At 35.9% G+C, this 19,249-nt stretch overlaps 1 protein-coding gene across 1 annotated transcript; it reads right to left on the reverse strand.

The window, feature by feature from the left end:
- Positions 1–848: 848 nt before the first annotated feature.
- LOC129568017 (probable G-protein coupled receptor Mth-like 1) lies at positions 849–17,843 on the reverse strand. The gene is made up of 7 exons (XM_055445515.1): positions 15,538–17,843; positions 15,119–15,353; positions 9,359–9,437; positions 5,385–5,560; positions 3,049–3,187; positions 2,627–2,810; positions 849–2,469 (listed from the first exon to the last, which is right to left on the reverse strand). Exons 1-7 carry the CDS (start codon positions 16,423–16,425, stop codon positions 2,281–2,283), a joined length of 1,890 nt encoding a protein of 629 aa, XP_055301490.1. The 5' UTR covers positions 16,426–17,843; the 3' UTR covers positions 849–2,280.
- Positions 17,844–19,249: the final 1,406 nt, after the last annotated feature.

The raw sequence follows: 19,249 nt of genomic DNA on the forward strand, positions 1-19,249 counted from the left end.
ATTCTCTCGGCTTGTTTATTATTGCGATGAGGATACATCATGTTATAGACCGCAAAATGTGTTAATGTCATGATTGCAAAAACCTGTGTGAAAAATCTTCGAAGGCAATCAACACATACTCAGTCACGTTGAAGGCTTAATTTTGTGCCTCTTGGCAGAACTTTTGCACTGGCCTTTAATAAAACCAAAAAAGTATGACGTGTAATGTTGCAGAATAATCCGACACACTAAACTGCAGTCATGAAACTCTTGAAAACAAAAAAAATGTACGATTTTCGTAAATCCTCATTTCAAATGCTCTTCAATGTTACGAACGCAAACGATTGTTGTCAAATTAACACATGAAATACGAATAAATATGAAATACCGAACAAAGCAGAGCAATGATTTAAATCATCATGACGTCGCATTCATTCGCCGAGTTTTTTTTCGAAACTCTTTGAATACAGTTTGCCGCCGCTACCACCGCTGCTGTCAACAAAAAAAATCTCTCCCTCCGAACAATTTATACGACGTTCGTATTTATGAGGAGTCACGAACTTAAATTGCCAACAAGCAAATAAAATATTTATCCATATTTTAAATACCCAATTTCATCGCATGCGAGCGTGCATACAGTCTCTCTTAATCCTCATTTTATTGAAATATTATAACCATTTTATATTGTTGCTGCAACGAGATGTATTGCACGCACCGTCATTGCTCATGATTGCGATAACAATATGATTCTTTCATGCTATTCTATATATATATCAATTCCAACGATGTGTACTTTCTATCAAACAGCATACTTACTCATGTCAAATGTTTCCCTAAACACCAAAAAATTGCTGATTGAAACACCGACATTTATTGTTATCTTGTAATAATTTTATTGAATTCATTTTGGCTAAGTTTTTGAATTGAAAATAATAATAATAATAATACATAACGGATCAAACAGAATAGACAACTATATGTGCAAATTTACATTATTCTCTACACATACAAAACATAGTTTAAACATTGGAAACACTTAAATCTTTAGGACTGATACAAAAACAAATCACTGAAAAAAGTAAAAATAAATAATTTTCATTGATTAATCATCATTTATTGCTTTGAATTTCTCTTAATCAGGGGCATCAATTGTGATAAAAAGTGTATTTGTGCCGAGAATGATCACTTTTTGGTAACTGATTTAATTGCCAGAACGTGGTTGCCAGTTTTGAAGTAGAAATCATATATTATGATTCAAACCTATCAAACCATGGCTCATGTTATGGAATTAAACGAGTGACTACTTTTTTTTCTTCTAAATTTCTCTCATTCGGACTATAGTCCACAGTTAAGTATACTGATGTATGCTGAGGCTGACATTAAGTTGTCAGGCTAAGTTTAGCGAGTGACATTCAATTCCAAAGCATCACTTCACATTCAATGTATTATTGTCAAACAAAATTTCGATTACCTGTTTATGTTAGTTAGACATTTAGACAAGACTAAATTGTGAGCTGAAGTTCTATCGATTTTTTTTTGTTTAAAGTCTGTCGCAGATATATCGGAAATACAAAAGTTTTTTTTTTCTAATCAAAAAAGGCCCTACACTACAGTACTTCATAGTACGGTTTCGTCAATTTTTGTTGTATATTTTACGTTATTTATGCAAAATAGTCCGAAAAACTCTCTGCCCCTGTGCGCCGCATGTGGACCACAATATTGTTCAATCTGAAGAGTAAGTAGATGAATGTTTTGTTGTGAGTGTATTTTGATAAAGGGAATTAGGCTATTCCGTCACTTACGCATGCTATGAAGTCTTACTTAAAATTTTAATTCGATTAAAAACTACAAAATCACAAAGTTATAAAATTGTTCGATTCGAAAAATTTTCCTCTTTCTACCTTCCACGTAGAATAGTCTAATAATAAATTTCCGCATATTTGGTTTCACGTATTAATTTACTCGACACATCGGTCGAATGAATGTGCGTAGACCGAGTTGTGCCACTGACTTGTTTCAGCTAATAATATATTATGTGTATGACTTAAGCCTAGCAATGGCGATATTAAATTTCTGGATATGATTTACTTGATAGAAATATGAACATATATATTGAAAACGGTGCATGAGACTGAAAAAGGTTAACACTATTTTTTGGCAGTTTGACGAAATGAATAAATGCTTCAACAGAAGAGATAGAAAAACAGAAGTAGTATATCGTTTAAAGTAGCTGGTGTTTTGTGTGTGTGTGTTTAATTTTTTCATTCGGCTTCATTTCGAGAATAAAGTATGATGTATTAATTAACATACGGTTTCAAGGGGAGCTTTTGTATTGGCTGTGAATGAATTGTTAGTAAATGTATTATTCGTGCATGATTCTCCGATCGACGGTAATCCCTGCGATGAGCTGGAATGCTGCGGTCCATTTGTTGTGTTGGTCGTGTTTCGTCCCACTTTCGAGCACCAGAATCGTTTGATCGCCATCAGCACCTGATCAAATTCATTTAATCGCTTTATAATTTCTGACAATTTCTTTCCCATTTACAGGCTCTCGCACATCAAATGGGGGTTTGACGTGAGAATGAGCTTCCAAATGCAATGTATGCAAGCACATGATAAAGGTATGTTTGTTTCTGAACATATTTACCTGTGGCTGACATCCCACAACAACGAAGATGAATACGCCATGAAGGGCATTTATCACATCGGGAATGATCCAAAATGCATGTCGGTTGCCGTCCAGTGTTACGTGCACCCATGAAATTAAATCAAAGACCCAAGAAACGCCCATCACAACCACCAATTTCATACAGACGCGACCCAAAGCGGCTCTGACCATCGAGAAGAGAAACGTATAAATTAATCGCCAACCATTTTCAAGCGAATTAATGTCGCTTATCATTATTTAGCTGTGCATATACACATGCACTCAACTCTCTTTAACTCTCAAAATGATTCAACAGAATTTGCATTTGAAAGCAATGTTTGTTTGGTTATATCTCTTGTCTGCTTTTTTCTTCTACTTCTTCTTCTTCGAGTCAAAATGAATTTATTCCAAATGTTTTTTACCGTTCCGTTGTCGATTTGACTTCGTCACGTTTCCACAATCCGCAGGTAAGTTGTCGAGCAGTTGATGCAAACAGCAGTAAATTCACGATTAGTAGAAAACCTACAGGTCCGTAGAAATATGCCAGCAATTCTTTGTCACCTACGAATAAAACCAAAAAAAAAACACGAAATGAAAAGAAATATATCAAAAAAACGCGCAAATTGATTAGGAAAGCAGTCAAAGGCAAGTCGCGAAACAAGTTTTACGATCCTAAAGGATTTCAGCAATATATAAATGTAATGTCTATATAAGATGCGGCTAACAACTGTGCGGTAAAACAACAAAAGTGGCAAAGACGAAGTAGTGGCCGTACTTTTTTTAATCGAAACAAAAGTTGCTGTCTTTTTTTTTCTCGCTCGCTACATGGCCATATCATGTTACATTACAGTGTTCGTTTCCCTTTTTCGCGTAAAGCGTAAACAATAAATTTGCTTTGTGCATGATCGTTACTGATGTTCAGCGACGTAGCGAACTGTCGTTTCGGAATACAACGTCATTTACAATCATATCGTTTTCAAGTGCTGGCAACCACAACGGCATGGTGTCTAACGGTAAAACTTTAATTTTGTTCTGTTGTTATTGTTGGTCTTGTAAGTAAAAACACAAGAAAAGCACTCCATTTCTTCTGTACATTTTATTTGAATGTGATTTTATCTATTCCTAGGTTTTTCTCCTGCCCTCACTCACTCGTCTCAAAGACATTTCGTGTATTAATGCCCTTTTTTATGTTTGTTTCGCGTTTTATATTCATCAGTCTTTCGTGTAGATATTCGCCTATTGCTCTTAGCCAGAACAACCAAATAAACAACAATCAGTTAACGGAATGGAATATTAAGTCGTAATTCAAACAAGCAAAACCGAGCTGTATCAATTCAGACGGCTGCGATAGAAACGAATCCGAATAACAATAAAAATAGATATTTTTAAAAAGTCATAAGACTTGCGGTTGAGCGCGCGCATTGCCAAAGAACACTCATCAACGTAATTACCATGGCAGAGTAATCAAGTTCTCCTCGACGATGCTCGTATCGCTTTCCTACGCCATTCCGATTCTCTGCATCGTCATTTCATCGATTCTATTGAGCATAATATTGTGTGTATGTGTACATATTCAAAAGAGCCTATACTGCTGATCATCATTCGACAATATCTCTGTTTGCGGGTATGAACCATTCTACAGCATATTCTCTGTGTATGTGTTTACAAAATTATTCAAAGAATAAACAAAGAACGACCAAAACGAGCGGATGATTTTTTTCCATCATCTGTAAATGAATTTTTGAACTCGAGTCTTGTTTTTTTTTCCTTCGTCTGTTTGTTTGAGCTTGCTGCAAAGACGTTATTCCGCACTTATGATCTCAGCAAGTAAACTTATCGAATACCGCACACATCATGCGGTCGCATCTATTCGCTCTTTCTCTGTACAAATAATAATTATTTAATGAATTCTTGTTATGAATTTTTTTTCGTTTCGTATGTAAATTTTCTGACGATCCTCGAAAAGAATTTTTCGATTATTTGCGCTGTTGCTGTTTTTTCTTTGCGCTGACATTAAAAGAAGTCAAAATTTATATTTATTTATTATAACCATTTCGTATAGACGTATTAATATGGCATATATAGCTATCAACAAAGTTACTGCCTTCTGCCACTCATGTATAAAAATGTAAATTCCAATATTCGCTGTGTGGGTTTTTGGTTCAACGTCTCTATTTTGCCGCCCCTCACTTCAACTCATAGCCACAGTTTGTTTGTTGTCGCTGCTGTTGAAGACCCATCAAATTTGGTTGTCTACTTGTATTGTGTGTAAATTAAGGTTCAATTGTGAAAAATCTTTTCACACAGAAATTTTCCCCCTTTTGCCGATTTATTAGTTTGAATGACAATTTTATTTCCATCTTTATCCATTCGTAATTTTTTTCATGCGGTATCCGAATGAATTCGGGCAAAATACGAATAAAAAATGACGCACACATCGCACAAATCAATTTCGACAACATTGCCACAAACGGCGAATTAACAAACCGAACACAATGAATGATTTGCAAAAATGTTTAAATCCACTATGTCAATAAATCCTAGGTCCAAATTTGGAGCGCACGACTTGTTCGCCGGTACAACAATGTAATTTTATATTTGCTTATATGAGCACAACGAGCAACTATTGATTTCGAAGAACAAACATGCATTCGGAATATTTTAAGCATGTCCATAAAAATGACAACCTGCAGTTGATATAGACAGGTAGACATAATATCGATGGAAAAAAAGAGTTCGATTTAGTGTGTGTGCTTACCATCGAAACCGCATCGAGTCTGTCCAAAACGTGGTCGCAAGAAATCGCCATTCGGCAAAAAATCCAAAATCAAAGCCGTTGTCATAATCAGCAATGGCACACCCCATGCATAGGCTTGATAGATTCGTAACCGCATGGTTTCTTGCACCTTTTCCAGTGTCGACGGTCGAAAATCGCTGCAAAAAAAAACAAATGGTTAGAAACAAGATTCTTGTTTGGTTATACCTAGATAGTAGTTTTTCTATGAGATAATTCATGTCTAATATGTTCTTAACGACTGATCCAGTCGATTATTCATCATTTCTTTGGCATCACATGTTCTAGACCTATTCTTAGCGGTGAACGGTAGAGGAAGAAGTCAGAAGAATCAAAAACTTATCAAACTATCTGAAATATTCTGCAGAAATAATTTAATCAAACGAATGAAGATTTGAAACCGAACGAAAAAAAAGCGATTAACTCAATGAGCTATAGATCGTGATGATGTTTCGCTTAATTAGTAGATCATGAGGTTACGGAAAAAAAACACATCAGAGAGAACTGGAATGTGAGCACGAAGTATTAGTGGAATTTCTCACATCAAGTATTTCTCTGCTTTTTTGGCGGTTAACATGGTGTCCTCATGTCCGTTTGAAGATCATTAATGACAGCACACACGTTCGATCACAAAGTAACTACAAACCGGCTCAAAATATGGAATCTGCAATGCGAACAACGCAATGTCAATAACCGTCAAAGTATTCTCTATGTGCGTTGATTTTTTTTCTCTTCTCACTCTTCAAACTCTTCCTCTTGTCTGTCTTTCTTTCCGTCTTGCTGGATTTGTTTATCGAAACCACTTCAATTTGGTAAGAGGTAGCACCAAAAATGGGCAGAAGTTTGTTATTCAAATTCAGCTCTGAAGCATATCGACGAAGAAAAAGAGTGTTGTAACGTTTAAACTCTCGCTTGGAAATACCATTTTCGATAATCATAATTTGGAAAACACGCCAAGATCATATAGCCGATGGAATGGAAGAAAGACAGAAAAAAAGCGCGTCTTGTGATCTATGAAACAGAGATTCTGGTTTCGATATCGAGGAGAGTGTGATTGATACGCATGTCGATTCACAGTTTTCAATGGAGTCCCACTTGAAAATAATAATTTGTTTATTTCACTTCGAAATCGTTCGAAATCTTGATTTCAGAATTCCCAATCGATTGCTGTGGTGTTGTATTGTCGTGACAATAACCCAACAACGATATCACATTCGACCGTCGTTTGTTTGCCTCCAGCTGCTAAAGCCTGATTATTGCTGATAGCTACAGTATATCGACATATTGTCTGTTTGATACGATATTTTTATTGACAATTTTCAATCTACGTGCTGCCTTTTTTGGATACGTTCGACCGTCTATTTCATCAGTTCATGTAAAACATCATCGAAAATAATCCATGTAACTTATCGGTTAGACATATACAAGTATGGATGTGATTAAAGTTCATTAACTTATGCGATGTTCGTTAAATGGCTTAAACATTCTCTCGCTTATTATTTGAACAGAACATAAACTAGCTGCCGTAATTAAACAGTTTGACTCATTTATTTAGAAACGCTCTTTAAATACACAAACACACTTTTTAACTCGAAAACTTTTGGATTATAGACATGCGCTCACGCACGTCCAATGTTTACATAAAAACCGAACGAAAGCCGATTTGTGTCACTCAGCGCAAAAGTGTGCACATTCCAATCAGATTTCTTGCATCAATTGTGCGCACAACTAGATTTCCATTGCATTGCATTGGATTCAAGTGAAGTTTGTTATTAATTGTGACGGAGAAAATACAATTTATTGAAAAGAAATCAACAAGGCCAGCTTATCAATATGGCATGCATCTCTAACAAATCTCGTTTTGTAGCGAAAAAAAAAAACAAAACGAAAAAGAAAAGAAAATAAGTTCTGGTTGTATAGAAAATAAAAATTGCCATTTAATGTACGATGAGAAGAGGAAAAAAAATTACATTCGCATTCGTTGAATACGTATTATAATATAAATGCAATATAAACTATTCAATCCAGACATTCTTTTTCCTTTCTACCGATGATGATCATCATCATCGTGGCCATAAAATTGCATTGGCAAACGAACTAACGGCCATGGAGATGAAAACACATGAACGTATTAAAACGAAGTCAAGAATAAGGAAGAAATAACACGCTAGCAAGCGGTAGAGAGAGAGAGAGAGATTTGAAATGGTTATTGCCGACCTTGGACGCGATATATGCACATCTAGCTAGTTTTGAACGAGATGAATGCATAGAAAATGGCAATCGCAATTGCCATAGCCCAAAAGAATGCAACGAGCACTTCATTCATGGCAAACAAATGTTTTAGCCAAACGGACTCACAGTCGTCACTTGGTGCACTGGCACTGTACATGGTGTCGAGATGCATGTGTTTTTAAAATCCCATTTAATTGGCATTTTAAAATGTTTCAAATGGCTCAGCAGCCAAACACATACACACATACATACACAGATACAAAAGTGCAATCACTTTTATTTATGAATAAATGAACGGAACTGATTGCGCATTGGGCTGCAGCCCATAAAAATTATTTCTTCAACAATCTTAATTCTTTTCACACGAAAATGAAAATTTCATGAAACGTTGATTATTCCATTGAACAATTGTATACGGCTGGTGAAATTAGTCCCCATGGGTTATGAATAATAATGATAAAAAAAAGCGGAAGAAAAAATATTGGCAAACTAAAGTGAATGTACGAGTGAGACTGAAAAAGATGATTGTTTAAAAATGTAGCACATTCAAGTGATTCGGATCTTGGGAGATTTTAAGCGCACTAAACGCATTTCAGTGAAATGTCAAGACACTGCCACCGTCACACTGCACACGAACAATAAATTTTATTCCTTTTTTCGAGTTAATTCAATGAAACTCATTGTAATTGACATTGCTTTTCTTTTGTAAATCGTACGAATCCGCACTTTGGATTGTTGCAAATGTGAGAGTTCGAAAGAGATGCACATGGAGTAAAAATGCCACGCAGTGAAATGCGGTTGGGAATGCAGTAGCAGTGCTATATTTGCGAATTAATTATTTTGTCTCGAGCAAGTTGACTGCTAATGATAATACTGTACCAAGTTGTTACAGATGCTTGGAATCATTCCAAAAGCCCATTGTACTAAAAATAGCATTTTCTACACGGGTTTCTTTCCTTTTCCCGTAAAGGCGAATAGAGAGTAATTGATGTTGCGATTTGCAAGAGAAAGGAATTTCATTTCTACTGACTATTTTAGAGACTCCGATTTTTTTTTATTCTGCATCGAAATGGTTGAAAATTTCTGCTCGCAGACGTTATTTGGCATGTTCATCATTCCGGTTCTCTCACTTTCAAACAACAACATTAGCATTAATTAAATTCATATCACACCAGCATTGGATTTCCGATCTAACAATCGGTTTAGTGTTGCCAGTACAGTATACAACAATACACAAATCCATTGTGTGCCGTATGCTATCGAATGTTTTCACACCACTTCAAATTATAATAAATAATATGCATGACAATGCTACACAGTACGCAAATATCCACATTTCTTCACGTGTTTCTCCAGTTATCGTGTTGACCAAAAATAAACAGCATGTATTTAAGCGACGCAATCACTTCTTACGTGAATATGGCTTAATACCGAATCCAAACAACAGTGACTAATGAACGTTTGTTTTCGGATGGGATAGTAGGGGGAGAGAGTATGAGGAATTGAATTGTATGTTTGTGTTAAACAATTTGAAGTGATTTCATAATATAGTTACAAGTCTATTCGATTTGTTAGTGCCAAACCCACCTTAGAAGATTTTGTGAGTCGCTCACCGAAATGAATGTAACAATTTCCTCATGAATGAAACGGTTTTGTTCAAAAATTTTTTTGGCTGAAAATCAATCAATATTCTAAGAAATGCTTACCGGAAAGTCCACCATATATTGACACACGCTGTATTGAGCCAGAAGAAAGCACACAGATAACAAAAGTGTACACTTATTGCTGAAAATAGAAAATGAAAAAAAGAATGAGGTATTCGATCAGAGTATTTGTAAGCTAATTCTGAACCATTTTAAACACTAAAAAGCCACATTTCTACGTCAAACGAAAGGCGTTGTGCAAATGAGTGGATTCGAATTGAACAATGTCGATAATGTATTCAAAGTCCATCCATTCATCCAATCTAACTGTAGATATAAGCAAATTTTCATGTTTCTCAAATTCATGAACATTTCGGTTCCGGCAGAATCATCATTATGCAGTTACAGTGAAAATCAATTATCTTCGATTAAAGTTTTCATTCCTCCTTCTCTTCGCATTTTACTGGTGTTGCACATTTATACCGCTAGATTTTATAGTTGTGCTACATAAGCAGATGCTCACTCCATCGCTCTGAGTTCATTTAATATTTAGAAATACGGTGTAGCCAAGAGATTTTAGCATTTCCGCATTTCGGTCCAAATGGATTTTTAAGCGTGAACGACTTTAGACTATGATCACATACTACGGAGAAATGAGCCTCGAAAAGCGATTTTAACGAGCACCCATCAATCAAAACACATGATGATGATTATGAAATGGGTGCAGTTTTGCGCATGTAAAGCCATAAAAACAAGTCCTTCAAATAGATCTCAATCGATATATTCTGGATAACCTTGAAGGCTGAAAAAATCAAATGTCAGCACGTCGAACGATTCCGGCGAAACATAGAATATGTGTCCACAGTATCCATATGAGTTTTATGACTTTATTACTCGTAAAAAGTATAGAAGCATATTTTCTTTAATTGCATCCGAACAATCTTTGCGATAATTTCGTCGAAAGTCCAACATGTGTTTTCAATTATACCAAAGAATCTTTGTTCCCAATGGCTCCGCTGTTCTTTTTTTCTGCCTTTTGTGTGTCTTTCGGTAGAATCGTAATTGACAGTTGATTCGAGTTATTTTGAAGCATGAAGTATAATAATCATTGTTGAAATGAAGCATGTTCTTTACGACGTTACGCCTAACCAAGTAAGAGAAAGACTAGAAGTCAAATGTGTGTCAGTGAAATGCTTTTGAATTCACGCTAAATCGATGATTTTCGGCGTTTTTCCTCATCGCTTTTGAAATTGAATCACTAGCTCTGATTTCTATTCCAATTGAAAGAGATTGACCTTATTACTTCACAAAGTTCATCATTTGAACGCATTTCATTTGTTAATGGGTTTTGATTTACGTGAGTTTTCTTCAATTCATTCTATGGATTACAGTCTCAATTAATTTTCGCTTAAAACGCCGACTTTGTTCGTTGTTCCATTGAAAGTTTTAGTAGAAATCCAATTCAATTCACTTCACTTTGTGCAGAGAGTGTAATCTATATATCAAAATGCTCTCTAATGGAAATTTTCTGATTCGAATAGTTTCGAAGTTTAATTATTGGCAACGATTAGTTTAGCGGCATTCATTATTTTTTCATTTATTTCACGCACTTGACTTAAATGGTTCAGTTATTATAAAATGAAGTCATGTCTGAGAGAACGACCGATTTTTACCATCTCTCTAATCGACTTCAAGGTTCGAATCTATTTATTTGCTAGTGTGGCTGTATATCATCAAAACCGTAACACCAAACGCTTCATTGTTTCATCTTTTGAGTGTCTTAATTAGACACACCATCATGGTAATGGATAAAATGGATTGATTGTGGTTCAACGCTGAACGGGAAATATAGATCAACGTACAGTTTTGGTAGAATTTTTTGTGTTGAATCGTTCCCGTTACATTTGCGAAAAAAAATTGTTATACATCGAATACTCACACACACTCGACACACTGTGGCAAGGTTGTACCGCTTCAAAAACCACATGAACAGAGAAAGCAATTCAGTCATGCACATAAACGTTTAATGTGCATATCGAAATCCAAATCGTTCATTCACTGTGAAATATCTGTGTTTTTGGTTGACGGAATCCACCACGCCATTTTAGCCCACATTAATTTTTTTTTCTTCTTCCTTAGAATAGAATGCTAACCAATTTCATGATTGTATCATAATTCATAATGTTGGCGATAAAGCTGACACGACAATTTAGTTGAATGTATACGTGTCATTCTAATGATGAGCTATTACACGCCAAATGGTTCTATCTTTAAATTGCGTTCATCACAATTCGAGTTAGCGGAACTAAGTTACTAAAGATACGGTATTAATTAATTTATATCAATTTCGAGTCAACTTACTCGAATGTGGACTAACAAATGCATTGTTTGTGTGTTGGTATGTAGTGTTTTCATTTAAAAGGCCACATTTAACTAACGATGTGCCAGAATGAATGATTGATAAAAAAAAACTGTCTGTTTCGTCATCCGTTTACCGTTTCTACGTGAATATTAGGCAAATATGGGCAATATGTGGCGTAGGTAACATCACTCAGGTGACATTACTCACTGATTTTTCCAATTCGTTCAGCATTAATATGCGTCGCAACACGGAATTTTAATTGATTCTGTCGTCAGCAGGCAATTACGAATGCAGCGAACACTACACAAAGTACCGCTCCGTGGTCGAGTATTGCAAACGAATGAACGAATGAACGGACAACAACAACAACAACGTCGACGACAAAAAATGCTGAGAATTATTCCATCTTGTCACTCGGTGAATCGCACATCGCACAAAAAAAGACGCAAAAATAATATCGACGTTGACACGAATCCAGATTAGGTACGGAATTGAAGAGCAGCAAAAAAAACATACGAAAATATCACGAACAAACATGTAAAAAATGTTACTATGTTTTAATTTGTGAATTTTCTATCATCACTTGGCATGAATCAAGCGATTCGACAGTGTCTAGAATGAAAGGCTTTTTGTTTCGTTTTCATATTCATGAATTATGGCAGAGCATGCTATTTATGGATTATTGTTCGACTTAAAATGTGTATTTTTATTTTATTCGTCTCTATCACCAAGCTATCTCTTCTTCTCGATTCGTTCATTCGTACGTGCGATTAAATGAGTAGAGTGATAATAATAATTCGCATCGAAATTGTCGTAATGATCTAAATCCAACGTGTTTTGAATTGAAATGAAAGCAGACATGCTATTTGGTGTTTCGTTTTCTTCTCTTTTCACATGATAATTATGATTTTCACATTCGGACTGACTGCTGACTTGGTGTTATTCAGACTGTCCTGTGTGTGAGAGGAAGAACGGCTCGAAATGAAAAGAAGAATTGGAATTCCTCTTTTTGTGTTTGTTTGAATTTATTTTGCTAATTCTTTGATTCTATTCTCATGCACACAAGGGCCATTCCCGTGGCTGAGAGAAACGACATGGTACACACAGAGAGAGACCACGCACGAATAACGTTACGTTCAACTGACAGCAATTAATGCAATGCTGGTTTTATTTATTTTCTTTAGTTTTTTTTTCTTCATTCGTATTTCATTATTTTTCCCTTGTTGAGAAGTTTTCTTCGCGTTATTTAGTGTGAATTAACATCGGAATGTTGAATCGAAACGAGAGCCAATATTCACATATGCTGGCAGTAATGTGAGGAATTGCTCATAAAGAAAGATCAACCGTTAGTTTTGGAATTTTACAATTGCGTTTTTATGCCAGACTTTTTCAGAGCCCGTTCCCATTCATTTACCGTATTGAACTCGCGAAAAAAGCAAGCAAGCAAGCAACCAACCAACGAAAGAAACAGCAACGAAATAACAATGAAATACTACAAACAGTCGCACAGACCTACTCAACCAACTGCATTGTTTGGCGTATGTGTGTGGCGCAACTTTCGGTATTCGCATGAATCTCTTTGATTCCGCACGAAAAAAAGCGATTCAAAATTCCGACAATTCACATTTTCATATATGATGAAGCATGATTTATGCATCGGTATTTTCCAATCATACACAAAATAAAATGGTTAATAAACTCCCATCATTCAGACTTTTGGATTTTATATCACTGTGTCTGCATTTAAATAAATGGAACAAATCGGTGGCTTTCAAACGACTCCGACTCACAGTCTAGCTCATTTCCTCAATTTGAATAACAAGAAACACGAAATTTTACCGTTTGTCAGTATATCATTTTTTTTATAGATCGAAGTGTACGTTTCTTATACACGGCTTATTTGAGTCATTTCGATAATTCTCTTTTGTCGTTTCACTGCTAACGTCTTCGTCATTTAAAATTGAGAACAGAACAAAAATCAAAACAAAAACCAAGAACTAACCAAAATTGATATAGGTTAGTATTTCATCTAATTCGTATGCATCACACAATCGACATATAATGATATAAAATTAAAACGTATGTTCGTCACGCCATCAGTCAAGCGGCTACTATTTTTCATATTTCAATAAAAACCAGTATGTAAAAGAATATATCTCCAGTGGATTTATTCGAGCGGCTTTTGTTTGTTTTTGCAAAGCAAATTTCGGAGAGTTCCGCTTCTGTGTTTTTCTCTTCTCATTCAGAAGCCAATCATTTATGGAATTCAGACAAAACCGATTGATATAATTACATTTCGAAATAATTCTCGCTGCGAGAAGTGAGTGAAAAAGAAAAACATGTTGACTCATATTGACGTATTTCGGAAAGTGTGTATTCAGTTTGTAGCGGATGGATTTTGTTCAAACAAAAAATATTTTCGACAAACTTTTTTCAAGGTGAACAGACAAAGACAGATATGCACTGCATTCCGTTGTTGTTAATTTTTGTTTAAACCATACGCCTTCATACGTGTGAACATATATATATATCCAGACAACAATATCAATCAAGCAGCAAACAATCGGACAGCATGCTAATTTAATTTAGAAAAATTTTATTTGACTTAGTTGATACGTTGGAATGATCGGAGCTGATATAAATGTTTATATTCATGTGTTAAAAGAGAGAAGCTGTTTTGGCTTTCAAGTGACATTGTTTATACGAAAGTAAGACACTTGTTTTTCCACTGTTATTTCATTGCGTTATGTAATTTAAAAATAGCCAATGACTCGATCGCTTGAGTAAAAACACAATGAACTAACTGACGCATATGTTAACGGAGTGACCTATTTCGTGTTAAGTCTAAGCAAATCCAATGTTTTTTGCAGTTTAACTCGATTCAACGCAGACAAATTTTCTCTTTCCAATTTTGGAAATACTCTGCGAATATTTATCTTCAAGTTCTAAGAAACAAAAATGTATTTTTAATTTAAGACTTTGGTTCACCAGATATTGTTGAGACTGTTGTTATTGTTTTGATTTAAAAAAAAACGCTGACTCGAAAAAAATCAGTGAAAATTATAATTTTCAATTGACAAATCTTAAAATACGATTTAAATATTATTTTCGTTATTTCTGAGAATACGCGTAGCAGTAAAGATAAGAATATAAAGAAATCTAGTATTCGTCATTTTTAATAATCCGAAGAAAATGTCACATTTTAAAAATGAGTCAAACTTTTAATGTTCGCATTTTTTGAACGCTTGAAGTTAATCCATTGTGTAATATATAAGTTGAAAGCCACTCTCTTCTAGAATCCAAAACTGGCTAACACTTAACAATATCTGAGGTGATTCGGTTTTAATAGAAATGGAGTAGCCTCTGGGTGTTGTATATGGCAACGCTCGGTTGATTAGGGTTAATGTTATATAAAAACTTTCATTGCTATTTCTTTATTGAAATAATAATTCGTTGCTTACCTATTGAAACGCACTGAACACTCTTAACCTTGATTGCATTTCCGGATAGTTGAACAATGGCCAACAGAATGTCGCCAATGATAAGACAAACAACATAGTATGTTTGACAACGCCAGTGTAAGACGTGATGATTGGTTGGTAGTAGAAAACCAGTTGCCAGTGTCGTAATCAAAAATACAACTGATATTAATAATGTGCAGCCAATGATATTGAGCGTCAGTCTCGAATCGGTTGTCTAAAAATGGGAAAATGTCATTAAAATATATGGTTTCATTGTATTTCAATCAAAAATGGTGCGCTGTTATAGCTATAATTGGAAATGAATATTTTTTGTTATGATTTTGCATCGGATTTGTGGAGCGCGAGGACAAAAAAAAATTGGAATTGAATTGAATAGGTCGATTTTAATTAAAACTCACCTTTTTTTCGGAGGTCGGCAAATAATCGGTGCACGTGAAAACGTGCACATTTACCGTGCCAGTGTCATTGAAGTGCTCTAAGCAGTATTGGTCCAATTGGAATCTACCCTCGGCTAATGTCAAATTGCCGGTGCTTTCATCGAACTTCGACTCATTGAATTTACCAACAATAACCACACTGTTGGAATTGCATTGCGGAAAACCATATCGCAACTCTAATGGATTCGTCGCGTTTTCTATTAATTTCCGTCCAATGATTTCATGTCCGTCACGAAGTGTCACGCATGTTGTGTCATCATTGGTTTGGTAGATTGCTTTTTGTGGACAACATTTACGTACTCGTGTCCGAATCACTGGCTGATTGATTAGATCGACATTCTCTGCCAGCGGACTGCATATTAGAGCCACATCTTTATCAACACAAAAATTATCACTTTCAATAACTTCTGAACGACTGGGCAGATAAAGTGTACCATTAGAGAATACGGCCATCGTATGGTTACCGGTTACTAATTCAGGTGATTTACAATGCGGCCGTGACGATTCATTCACTTTGAAAAAACGTGGTGCATCACCATGCGGTGTAAAGTAGGTGGTTTTCTGTAGCAAATATATCACTGGCCACCAGTGATCAGCACCGGCACCACCAACCGAACACTCTTGATTTCGGTCTAATGTCTCACCGATGCGACAGCACTTGTTCACGAACACTGGTGACGGGGCTTTGGCCGCATCTGCCGTAAGCATGGGCCAAACAACAAGTGCGATTATCATCACGAAAAGTGACATCGTCTTCATTTTCGTTGTTGTACACGCTGCCGACGAAATTATGCTAAATGGGTCAGCGAAATTGCTTTTTTGCGGCACCTGTCGTTTTGTTTTCGCCATGATTAATCAGACTAATTTGCCGACGCGCGTGTGCCTTTTGTTTCCGATCACTAATTCTCTCTTTTTTTTCTATATACCACTCGATTAAAATAAAACTTTTTCGCCTAGTTTTCGTCGAATTCGTCCTACATTGTTTTTGCTTTTGCTGGCGTTTTCTTTTGTCTATTTACTTACTTTTAACATCGTCCAAATAGTTTCGCTAACTACCGAACTCAATTGTTGAACTCTTTCGTTCGTTCACTTTGGAAAGTTTCGAGTGATTGTCGCGCTTCGGTTGAAAAACTTAATAATCGGTAGAAAATCTCCTAAAATCGGTGTTTGCGTTTTTTCTCTCTCTCGTATTTCACTTCACTTTTTACTTTGTTCTCATTTGCCATATGATCATCGGCAAACCATTGTGTGATCTCTTGTGGAAAATTCACCTGTGTGTGAACATTTGTTGCAATTCGCGAGAGACACAGTCACTTTGTTTTTACTTTAAATGAAAAAAAAAAGAAATTTCAATTTTTCATTATGGTTTTTTTTTTCGTTGTTGTTGCTGTTGTTGTTTTTATTGCAATTTTACCACATTCACATACACGAGGCGAAGCTATCATTAAACACCGTGAACACGAGAGAGCAAAAAGAAAGTTCGATTTCTGCCGTGTTGTTGTTTTTTTGTTCGCTTCTCTGCTTCACTCGTGCACAATTTGTTTGTTAATAACGTTTCACAATGATTATATTTAACTAAACCGGATTGTGTGGCCGGAAGAGTGCAAAAAAAATACAGTATTTTATTGATCAACATCTAAAGAAACGCACATACGTAATGGCAATGATAATTTTCGCAATGCGTTGTGACAATGCACTCAATTATCTTATAAATATCTTATGATAATTTACATTTTCGTCGAAAATGATCGAAGATTTATATTAATTTATTTTCTATCACTAACACAGTATTTCGATTTGATCATAGTCACACACAAATATTAGCATATTTAAATTTAAAAAAATCTATTGGCATTCACTCAAAATAATAGATAACAAAAGATAGCCAAAAATAGCGAAACTAATAGAAATTTTTTTTTTCTGTTGAACAAAATACAAAATATCGGGATTGATATAGCGGAATGAAAGAGGCGCGCGCGCTCCTCGCTTTAAAACGTTCAAACCAAACCAACTCGCCGATAGCCGAAGAGCAACTGAATATGAGTGCTTTAAATGTTATTGGCTATGATGATGGTTGTGTCGCTTCAATCACGTATATATTTTTTTCAGTCGCTCTGTGTACGGTCACAGGTTCCAGTTTCTTTCTTCCCTTTGCATTGCATTCTGTTTAGTTCGCAAGCAGCAACAATTCACACAGACATACTGTGCCAAGCACACAGCACAGAGCCGAGCCGAGCACATCGCTTGCCGTTGATATAGTGAGCCAGCGAGCGAGTGCTGCTGGTGTGAGTGAGAGACTTGTTGTGGAGTGTTTAAGCGTGCGGCATGTATACAGCTCTGAAGCAGTAGCATATTTGCAGACTATTGTTGCGATTGTGTTGGAGTGTTGAACTAAAGTATGTGTGAGTCATTGTTATTATTGCTTTTGGTTTTTGTATCCATGCTCTTGACTAACCTGCTTGCTTGTTCGCTCACACACGCTCTCGCCGATGCTGCTGCTCCTCGGCTATATCATGCCATGTTAATTTTCGTGTGCCATAGTTGTTATTGTTTTTGCCCCGTTGCTACAGACTTTTCTGTGTTTTGTTTACATTTGACAGCCTGTTAAGCATGTGTTGCCTCTATTGAATACGCGCGCTGTCCAAAAGCACGGCATGCATGCATATATGTAAAACTCATTGAACGCAATTGTTTCGAGATTCACTCTCTTCCCACCGATTTTGAGTATGCAATTTTAAAACACTCGAATAGGTAAAACAATCTCCTAGATGCACTTGTACACTGTACAATACATGGAGACATATACGTGTATGTTGAGTGAACGAGTGTGTGAGTATGGAGAGGTAAACCAAGACGTACTTTAATCTGACTGGTTGCTCTTCAAAACTATAACAGACATGGTTTGGTTTGCAGATGAGAGAAAAGCAACCACAACAACAGCAGCAGCATCATCAGTGCATCAGCAGCAACGTCATCCACAATTTGGCTTCACCAAATGCACTTGTGAGCTGAGCTGAACTGAACTGAGTTGGCTGACTGCAAAGCAATCGCTTCTAGTGTTACAATATTTCATCTGAACTCCATTCACTTTTTCCATCCGGCTACTGCTGCTGCTGCTATTGCTCTGCAGAGCCATAATTTTTACGGTATTTTCATCATCAAAATGATCTTCTTTTCTGCTTTACGGACATTAGCCGCCAAGTATTGTCCATTCACTGGTTATATTCATTATGTGCAATCGTTCAAGCGTATCATACTTCACCATACAGAAGAGTCAAAAGACTGGAAAACTAAAAAAGTATATCTTAATACCGGAATCGGAATTCATACAACCGTATTCAATATTTCGAGAAGATATGCCAACAATGATGCCTCTTCAACCAACCAACGATTTGAAAAGCGGAATTAAAATTTTCTCCCGAAACAATCCACTTGAAACTTGAAATTCCATTCAAGACTGATATGTCACTTTATTAAGTAGAAAAATGTCATAAATTGCATTGCTTACCCAACACATACAGACAGCATTGATAGCCCGCAATAGCCCGTAATAAAATGTATGGAATGTCATGAAGATATTTTTGGTGCAAAACCCATTTGTTAATTAATTTTAATACTCCTGATGGATTATGGGTAAAAGATGACCGGTGTGCAAGCATCAAACGTTCAATTA

This window comes from Sitodiplosis mosellana, unplaced genomic scaffold, assembly GCF_009176505.1.
Source record: "Sitodiplosis mosellana isolate CC-2019 unplaced genomic scaffold, AAFC_SMos_1.0 Smas_scaffold_14, whole genome shotgun sequence".
In the NCBI taxonomy this organism is placed as follows: Eukaryota; Metazoa; Arthropoda; class Insecta; order Diptera; family Cecidomyiidae; genus Sitodiplosis; species Sitodiplosis mosellana.

What these genes read in the sequence shown, in the direction of transcription:
- LOC129568017 (XM_055445515.1), bottom strand. Translation starts at nt 16,425, where the DNA reads ATGGCGAAAACAAAACGACAGGTGCCGCAAAAAAGCAATTTCGCTGAC. An exon ending in AATATATGGTGGACTTTCCG is followed by an intron (nt 5,561 to 9,358) that starts GTAAGCATTTCT and finishes TTTTTTTTGCAG; the next exon opens with CGATTTTCGACCGTCGACAC. An exon ending in GACTCGATGCGGTTTCGATG is followed by an intron (nt 3,188 to 5,384) that starts GTAAGCACACAC and finishes TTTTATTCGTAG; the next exon opens with GTGACAAAGAATTGCTGGCA.